The sequence below is a fragment of the Erigeron canadensis genome, chromosome 1 (genome assembly GCF_010389155.1).
Source record: "Erigeron canadensis isolate Cc75 chromosome 1, C_canadensis_v1, whole genome shotgun sequence".
Taxonomy (NCBI): domain Eukaryota; kingdom Viridiplantae; phylum Streptophyta; class Magnoliopsida; order Asterales; family Asteraceae; genus Erigeron; species Erigeron canadensis.
Genome location: NC_057761.1, coordinates 21,759,191 through 21,769,797, shown reverse-complemented (window position 1 = coordinate 21,769,797; position 10,607 = coordinate 21,759,191). Strand labels below are relative to the sequence as shown.

The following is a 10,607-nucleotide window of genomic DNA, read 5'->3' as shown; positions in this document are numbered from 1 at the left end:
TATGGTTCGATCGAGTATGTATGGTATGGTACGAGAGTAGTGATTAGCTAATGCTATGTGATCGACTGCTGCTGGCCGGGTGGGTGGATTTGGTGGTAAATTACATACCAACTTGACACTTATTTATAGATAGATGTATACGTATATACGTAGAACATATAATGCATGATTTATTAATACATAATGGATTGTTGATAAGTATAGATTTATGCATGATTTATTAGTGCATAATGGATTGTAGAGAAGTATAGGTAACATTATTGTTTGCGTCCAAACAAGTTTAGCCATTTTTGTTCGGTGTTGTAAGAAGTTTGGACCACACGATATGTCGATATTCAATGATCGATCATTATCTTTGGACTACTATAATTTTTTTCTGTATTGATCACTAGTGAAGCACGTTTTCTTTTTTCCATTTCTTGAACAGGGGACCAATGAACCACATTTTTTTTATGTTTGAAAGAGGCTTGGACCGTTCTAATTTTATTACGGAGCAACTATATTTTGTTTGATTTTTTAAGTATTTTGCATTAATCGATCATGTATATATTTTTATTTGTATTTAATATAATTATTAATAAAATTTATATTATTAAAAAATAGGTGTAAAATTTAATTTTTACGTATGTTTTATAACAAGTGTTATATATTACAAAAATATAAATATTTACTGTTGAAATTAAAAAGGAAAAAAAAAATAAAAATCACCCTATGACATTTAAAATAGGACAAATGGAATACATTATTAGGACTAGGAACTCCCCACTATATTGAATTTTTTGTATGTTAGTTGATTAAGTTTTTCCTCATAGAGATCTTATCTACACTTCCTTTACACTGTTATATCAGTTTTTCTCTCTTCTCATCCACGTCTTTCACATTTACTACGAATAACACCTCTTCCTCAACTTTTATTTATTTTATTTTATATTTATCTAAAAAAATAAATTTAACTTAATTTTTATTTAAAAATAAACATTACAACTAAATTTAAAACATTACAATTAAACATTACAACTAAAATTAAAAAAGTACACCTAAACATATACAAATAAACAAACTACTCGTCGTCGTTAGGCTCGTCCTCCTCGTCGCTAGCCGCCTCCGCATAAAACTTGCTCCCGAATTCCTTGTGCAAGTATTTCCGATACTTCATATGAGCCTTCAAGTCTTGTCTCGCAAACCATAGGAATCAGTTTCGCCAAAAAAAATCATGACATCTCTAATCTCGACCCGTTACAATGCATCTTGTTGCATTCGAATATAAGTACTAATCGTGTTCCATTTGCCATGTATTTGGGTTTAATGACGCTCTGGGTGTTACGTTTCTTTGTTGAACATCTTAACCACTTTAGCCCAAAAAACACCATCGGATTGCCTATTATGTACGATTGGGTCCTACGACTAATGCACCCAACATCTTGCCAACAACTTCGTATCATCATCCTCTCAATTATTTTTCTCTCTCGATTTTTTAGTAACTATTGTTATGTGATCAAACTTCTAAACAAGTATTCTTTTTAATATTCCCATTTTTTAACTTTAGAACCTAGATTTTACAAAGCTTTTCGCTAGACCAAGTGAATACGGCCTTTAATTAGCTTTTAAAGAAGTTTAATTAAAAAGTTCTGATAACATACAACCACTTTATAGTTATATACATTACTAGATTGAGTTAATGCAAGGGTTCTTGTGAAGTGTGTATTGGTTAAGAGGTATTCTTAGTACTTTTATAAATTTAATACACCTTCGCTTTTGTTATATAATTCCCGTTGTTATTTTTAAAAACAACAAATTAAATGTTTGCCCTTAGTGACTTTGTCTATTCATAAATCCTCAAAGTCTTATGACATTGTAACCATCCGTTGTTAGTTTGATGCTTGAGGCAAGCTAACCCCCATTTCTAAGATTTCCTAGAAAGCCTCGTCTTCAACCCAGGGAGCATATTGCTCCGACTAAGAATCAAACTCAAAATCTAGAATATTCGAAGTCTTTAACTAAATAGATATCAAAATGACGATGCACCATAAGGTGATCGATGTGTCCCCCCGTTAAAAAAACTACGCTAAGTTGTTCATTTTTGATATTTCTTTTAGAGTTAATATATTGTACATTGCAAGATTTGAACCTTTTTACCATCAAGTTGTCCCTTAGGGACAATATGTAAAACTCTTACTGAGACAAAATAAATTAACCTTAAAATTATATTTGAATCAAAGTTGAAGTCCCACCTTAATCCAAATGTAACGGGAATCTTATAAAATGGTTACGAAAAACTGGACCCTTGTTAGCTTTTGCAAAATACAAAACACAAAAGTTATATCTTGTAACTAATCAAACTATATATACAAAGGGAACGTTCTCCCCTACATATTTCACGTTTATTGAAGTCGATCGACATATATCTGCATGAATTCATATCTAATATAATACAAAATATTCATAACCTTCAAATAAAAAGAATCAACACGTACGATATTGTAGATTGTTGATTGTGTTGTTATACTTAGAAGACTGAAAAAACATCAAAATGTTATAGATATTTAATATACCACATGTTTTATGTGTAAAGTGGTCCAAACTTCATTACAAAGAAAAAACGATCTCTCCTTGAACAATTGATGATAAGGCAAAAACACATTGGTCCTACTTATCAATTATCCATTATAAAATCTAGATCTATATGAAACAAAAAAACGTGTTTCATACATATAAATGAAAGGGAAAGGATTATCTAAAGTTATCCAAACTTGACTAGTTAAATTGATAGGATCTTAACCCGGCCTTAGATGAAAATCAAGGGTTAAAATTTAAAGATAAGTTTTAAATCTTGACCCTTTGATTTTCATGCAAATGTCAAGATCTCCTTAACTTGATTAGTTAAATTGGGATAACTTTAAAAAACTAGAATTATTAGTTAGTAATTAGTTATCCAATAATTGAAAAGGCCAAAATATGATGTTGTTATTAGTTAGTAGTAATTAAATTATCCAATAAGCTAATTAAGCTAGAATTATTATAGGCATTCATTTCTGTGGTCTGACCGTGTCTATAAATAAGTGACGATCGAGTTGGTATTTCACTACCCATAAATCCCCACTTATATATCCATATATATCAAGCTAGCATTATTGTAAAACATACTACTAAATATAATCATGTCGTTTATTCCCAGCTTTTTCGTGTTACAAACCACCCTTTCGAGTCCATATTTGAACTGCACAAGAGCAGGCTTCCTGCATTGGGATGGAGGTTTTTCGAGTCCAGGTGCAATGTTTGCTGTAGAGCCGTCACAACGGGTTGTCGGGGCAGTGCACATAAGATCCAACTTCAACAAGTATTGGTTGCCACATCAAGACGGCAATCGGGTGGTGATTAGTGCAATTGCAGATGAAGCGGTGGAGGACACAAATGATGCCCGGTGCACCCTTTTCGCTTATGGGCAAATTCCTTGGTTGGATAGAGTTCAATATACATTCAGGGCACTCAACAGTACCCTATATGGTGATGCATGGGTAACTGCGGACCCGTGGGGTGTGTCAATTTCCTCGAGGTCAAGTTTCTTCCATTTGGCTGATTGGGAAACGCTGGCGTTGCTTCCTTCTCAAATCTCGTTAGTATCCCTGGATCGAAGAGACCACTGGGCTTACGCTAAGGTCGTCAGCAGAGTTAACTATCTTAGGTTCGATGCAGGCAGGGATATTGGAAACCTACGCGTTGCTTTAGAAGTCAGGCCTACTCTTGAAGCATCAACCTACCGTATATTTAATCCGTACTTTGGCAGGTTTCTACGGAATAATGACTGGATAGTGGTTGATGCCGACAATAACAACAACACCCCGGCCACCGCATTTTCAATTCTGAGCCTAGGCGACGGGGTGTTCACTGTTCGCAGTTTGTCCAACAACCGCTTCTGCTCTCCAAACGGGGGCACCCCGTATTTAAGAGCTGATCAGCAAACAATGACCAATCAAACACGGTTCAGAATTCTAGAGCGCGTCCTGGAAAGGACTATCTCAAACATCGTATACCGGTTACAAGACGCAAGGATTCATCAGGTGCAGAACTTAGAGGTTACAACCGCTTTCGCAACAAATAACACCAACACACAAGACGAAATGACCGTCACCTTTACGATCGAAGACAGTCACACGACTACTTTTAGGAGTACTCATTCGGTCACCCTTAGCGTAACGACAACATTGAACGTCACCTTCATTCCGGTTATTCTCACGGGGACAATCGAAACAAGAGCTGAATATAACTTCACGCAAGAATGGGAGGAGACAAGGACAAGAACCACTACGAGATCACTGGAATACAAAGTGATGGTGCCGCCATTCAGCAGACGAAGGGTGACGCTCGTCTGTAGGGAGGCTGCTTGTGATGTGCCTTACAACTACACGCAACATGACCTTCTTCCCGACGGTAGACGGGTTAGTATTAACAAAGATGATGGTGTTTTTCATGGTGTCAACACCTTCGACTTTGACGTTGAATCGTCAGACGTCTTTGAAGATGCCCTCGGCAGAATGTATGTGTAACTTAACATATATATGGCCGGGTCGATGTTCGATCAATAAAAACATACGCTCGCTCTTGTATGTCATGGGATATCGATCTAATTAAGCTCTACGTTTATATATATGGCCGGTGTGATTAATAATGAGTCCCTTCTGTAGACTCTTGGCCGGTGTGATAATTAATGTATTTCTGTCGTTTGCTTATGCCGATAATAATATTTGTGTTAATTACAATGTTTGTTTGTAATTAGAGTTTTAAACCTTACGAATTTTGTATAATTTAAAAATATTTACCAAATGATTATGTATAAAATGGTGATATGACAACAAAAATAACAAAACATCATAAACTAATCATCAATATGTGTATATCTAAACTTTTACTTTTATATATTTTTGAAAAATAATTATAACAACTCGCGCATCGCGCGGGTAAAAATACCTAGTATATATATATATATATATGTCTTTGGACAATTGTTCGATAATTAGGTATGAATCACACTACCACACCAAAACGCCACATCAACATCATATTACATTTTCATTTTCATATTAAATATAACCACATCATTTATGTTTTTGTTAGATAATAGAGTTGATTTATTATATTTAAGGTAATTGGATTATGAGATATTTAATAAGGATTATGCGATATTTTAATTTTTGGATGAGCATAATTGTTACAATAATTCATATTTTTACATTTGAAACCAAAGTCCCATATTGGCTATATTTATTTTAAACAATTTAGTCAATTAACTTAACAATTTTGTCTATAATTATTATCATATATATTTTATAAAAAAAAAAAACATCACTGTAAATTAAAGGCTCATTTTAACATCAAAAGAAGATACCACTCAAAACTATGATATTGATGAATACCCAAAAAAATAAATAATGGCATCAGATTGTCAAATGGTTATGTAATGTAATGAATTACTCAAGTGGCTATGTAATGTATGAACTTTTATTTTATGAACTATGTGATGTAATTTATGACCAGCTAAACAGGCAGTTAATTATCACCCATTTTTTTTAAAAAAAATTCACCTATATGATGTGATGACTCACATGATACAAATGACGTGGACTTGAATCAATCATTTCATTTATTAGATAAATGAAAAGAAGAAAACTAACTAACTAACGGCCCTATCTTCTTCCTTTTGATTCCTCTTTCACATGCTTAATCTGCATATCTATATATCATATTTGCACAAGTATACATATGAACTTATCTTTCTTCAGAGCCGGCTTAATAGTTGAGTTGGGTTAGGCACATGTGCCCACTAACAATTAAGGCCCCCAAATCTTTAATATATGTGAGGCAAGCAACTTTTAATAATTTATACTTCTAATTTAGGTTATCTAAACAAAAGTTATAAAACATCCGTTTCTTTTCTTATGTAACAAAACAAAAGCGGCCGCTTACTTCTTATCTTTGAGAACAAGAACTTTTCAAAATTAATCACTTCTCTTGAGAATCTAAGTTACATTAATCTCTTAAAAATTTCAAGAGTCTCTATTATATTTCTGTGAAGTTATTATTTTAAAAGTTGTTTTCTGGGAAGTTATGCTCAGGCAACTTCAATTCCCAACTTGTAAATGCTCTGATCGACATCATAGATGGAGATTATCAGGGCTTGGTTATGTACTTATATATGTATCTCCAACTTCAATTACAGATTGTGTAAACTAATTACTTTATATTTCAACCAGTGAATACCACTTTGAGATATTTGGCAATATGTTTATGTACATGTAATTCAACATTTTTGTTTCTCTACGATTTAGTTGAATCCATCACGGAGTTCCAATGCATTGTTGGGGCTGGTTATTTATTATGGTTTTTAATTTTTTTAATGTAATCTAATCATATCGTTTTCTTGTGCTTGTGAAATGTCAAATGTGAACAAATGTTTTTTTTTTTTGCAACTTCAGTACTACATGTACACCTCATGTAGTGAGAGAATGGAAGCTTAGTTGAAGGTGTTGTAATTAGAAGCCATGATGTTTTGATCCAAAGAGAGTAAGTTTATGTATATATCGATCAATTAGGCCCCCAAAATTGATCTTGCTAATGCCCCGAAAAGCTTGAGCCGACACTGCTTCCTTGACCCCCTTCTCTCTCCAACTGGTCATCATCCCACCACCACCAGATTACTCCCCAAGATTGACAAATGTCACCACCAACATATATAAAATCGTTTATTATTTTTACAGTATCATCAAACGCTTTTTGTCGCCACTTCCATGCTCACCATAACACTAGATCGAAAACATCTATGTTTGATTTTATGTGACAAGAGTTCATGTATTTGTGTTTGAATTAAATGGGTTTGATATATTTGATCTATTTGGTATGTTTCGATCTATTTGTATTTGTACATCAAGGGGTCACCGGAAACTGGGAAGAGTCACCGGGATCTGGAGATGGTCACCGGAAATTGAAAAAACTCACCGGCATCTGGAGAGTCGTCGGAAACTGGAAAGAGTCACCGGAATCCGGCGCCAGTGCTACATCACTGTTGGCAACAAACTTTTAAAATTATTCAACATCATGGTTATCATTAGAATATGAAATGGGTGCATTTTATTTATACATTGCTTAAATTATGGTTGTGAATTGATAAAATCGGTTGATTGTTTTTTGTAGTGAAAAGGTATTTGACTCCTTTCATAAATGTAATAATGTGTATAAACATTAAACAAATAAATGTTTTAATGAAGAATAGCCCATGTAGGCATTAAATATTTACTTAGCACATGATGTGGCAGGTGACATGGTACTTACCAATTACAACTTAGAAACTACATAGTCCAAAAAAATGAAAGTACATACATCACATGGCTATTTGAGTAGTTCACTACATTACATAACCATTTAATCGTAGTTAGTTATATTTTGATGCCATTATCCTAAAAAAAAAAAAAGTTAGGTTGAAGTGGCAGTGACTACCTCGTCATGTAGTACTATATTGCAACTTGACAGAAATTGGATTAAAAAGAGTCGTTCTTTGAAGAAAAGTGGCTCCTGTTAACCTCAATCCGGTGGTGGTTATTGGGTCGTATCATAAAAGTTAGCTTCAAGGTCAAGAAAGAAGCCATGAAGTGAGTTTACGTATATAATTAGTTTAGTTTATAGGTTGATATATATTGAAAAACAAAATATATATATATATATATATATATATATATATATATATATAGGCAGAAATTTTGTTTAAACATGGGTTGGCTGGGTAAACATGGCCCAACTTTAAACCCACTAAGATCAAAAACATGTTCCATTACAGACTGCAAGGCCGGCCTTAAGGTGGCCAAAGTGGGCGACGATTTTATTTTTTTAATGTTATATATATAGGTTTTAGGTATAATAAAACAAGTATTAAAGTAAAACAGATAAAACAATATGTTTCTCTTCACTCAAAATCACCGTGGATAATGAAAATCACTGTGCATCAATTGTTTCGTGAATCTTTGTACATCAATTTAATCATGATCAAAAGGTCAAGATCTTGTCTTATTTGTTTTACAATACATAACCCCTATATATATAATAGCCTATATAATATAAAATTAAAACTTTTACGGTCTTATAAAGGGGAAAAAAAAGTCTAAGCAGACATTATAATCGAAGTCAAGCGGTGCTCTCATTCTGTCAATGTAATCACAAATTGTCATTGTCCCCACCTTTCTTTCCTTTCTTTTATTTTACAGGTGATACTTTTCTCTTTGTTTTTATTTTATATAGATAACGATTAATTGCAAACTTTTATTTTATGATTTTGCTTTTTTTTAGTTTCTTGAAGAATAACTTTTGCTATGTTTATTGATATAACATTTATCGTCGTTTTTAAAGATTAGCTTATATGATATAAACTCGTTGTTCAAAAAATATATAGACATAATTTGTTGCGCTTAGTCTATGGGCCCTTTTTTGACGCTTGATCAACACCTATAAATCTTCAGGGCCGGCCCTAAGACTGAATTCTATTTGACGCAACCTATGAACATTTAGAATCATGGGTAAACAACATCTTTTTATTGGTTTAACATGGCTTATATGTCTGTTACATAGTGCAGTTGTTATAAATATTTTATATCCATGTCGTATAATCAATTAGTAAATTAAGTTGCAAAATGCTTAAAAAGATCACAACTTTTACATTCTCTAGTACGTTACGGACTGGCAATATTTCTACAAAAGCTAAGATCACACGGGGAATTTCCAGCTTACAAAGATTCTAAACCATCAAGGACGTTAGCATACTATTTCGGCACACCGTTACAAAGTTCCTTTTAATTTTCTAAATTGCATTCCAAGTTAATTATATATCCGAAGCCTCCTGATGACAATTAACAGTTTACATCTTTATGTAACCTACCAAACAAACTGTGACAATATCCCAATCAAGAAACATGCTCTAACTCATTAGACAAAACTTGACCAGCTAACATCTTTACTAAGGCCTGTGCTTATATGGGTGATCTTCTTGAAACTTCTTCCCTGCCACATCAGCATCACATTACCCAGGACTCTCACTGTCTATAAGGACAACTTCTTCAGAACTTCTTCGCCATATCATTAATTCTTTTATATTTTTCAATTACTTAAACATAAAATTAAATAACTATTTTTTTTATATTAAAAACATATTTAGATTAATAAAATCTAAAAAACATAAATAAAAAATAATAATAAATTAATGTTAGGGACTAAATTGATAACTTTTAAAACTCAAGAGTTATTTCATAAATATACTATACTCTAGGGGTTAAAATGAAAATTGCTTATTATATAATAAATGTATATATGTGTGTGAGTGAGTCTTCTTCCTCAGCTAAATGATACAGACATATATATATCAACCATATATATATTTTACAGAGAAAAAAAAAACATTCAAACGGCCACAAAGGGCCTACACCCTTGAGTCTTCCATCTTCTTCGCCAAGAACAACCCAGAGGACGCAGCAGCTAGGACGACAACGGCCACTAGGGCGTCCACGTCTTAGCACCTTGGGACGCTCGCAAAGAATAGCTATAAGCACCGGCCTAAGTATCCAAAATCACAACCACTGTGAAAAGTCACTCGGTTTACTCTGTCATTACATACTAAACCTGATGATGTCATCTACCGAGAGAAATTGACGTAGTCATTCAACATCACAGCAAACATGCATTTATAGTCGGAAATCTATATGACCCAAGCAATGAACATTTAAATTAATGGGTAAAGATCACAATAGACAATGAAATGAAAGTGTAAATTGAATAAAATTGTAAAATTGAATAAAAATATAGTTCAAATAGAATCAAAACTAAGATTGCATAATAATGAAAATAATAATCCTATTCAAAATATCAAGAGAAATCTCTAGCCTCTTCGTTTTAGCAAACTAATTCTTCAAATCTTTACTTTAGCACGCCTAAGAGCGGATGATGGCAATTTATCATCTCCTCATGCCTCAACATCAATAATGGTACGCTTGCTTCCCGATTTGCTACTTTCAGCTCACAAACTGACGCAGATGGAATAAAGATAAACAATTGATTCTGTTGATTCTAAAAATATCCAGAAACAATTCTTCTAAATTTTTGTTGATTCAAACTGAATACCGAAATTTAGGGATTTCACACTAAAACACACACATGTGATTAGGGGAAAAAATGAATTTTTGATTACTGAAAACTGATCATTTCCCCGTGTCCAGATACATATAAATAGAACTGCAAATTTCAAATAGGCCTAAAAACATACATGGGCCGAAAGTTATAACAAAAAAAATTATGAAAAACCCGAAAAAACATACAAAAAGGTCCATAACTCCTAGAAAATAGCGTTTTTGGGCCCGAAGAGTGACCTATGGCGGTTTGCAGCTTGATGCTCCTCTTTCTGAAGGTCGTTTCGACTTGTCATACGTCAAAATCGGAGCTCTGTAGCAAAAGTTATGGCTGTTTTAGTGAAGGCCTGTTTTTGTCCCATTTTTTTAAATACAAAAGGGCCTGATTTTCAATACTTGGGCTGGGCCTGCATCACAAACTATTTATGATGGCATCATCATCTTTACCTG

The 10,607-nt window shown here is 33.4% G+C and overlaps 1 protein-coding gene across 1 annotated transcript; it reads left to right on the top strand.

The window, feature by feature from the left end:
- The first annotated feature begins 3,158 nt into the window (after positions 1–3,158).
- LOC122587057 lies at positions 3,159–4,544 on the top strand. The gene has a single exon (XM_043759129.1). It carries the CDS (start codon positions 3,159–3,161, stop codon positions 4,542–4,544), a length of 1,386 nt encoding a protein of 461 aa, XP_043615064.1.
- The last annotated feature ends 6,063 nt before the right edge of the window (positions 4,545–10,607 follow it).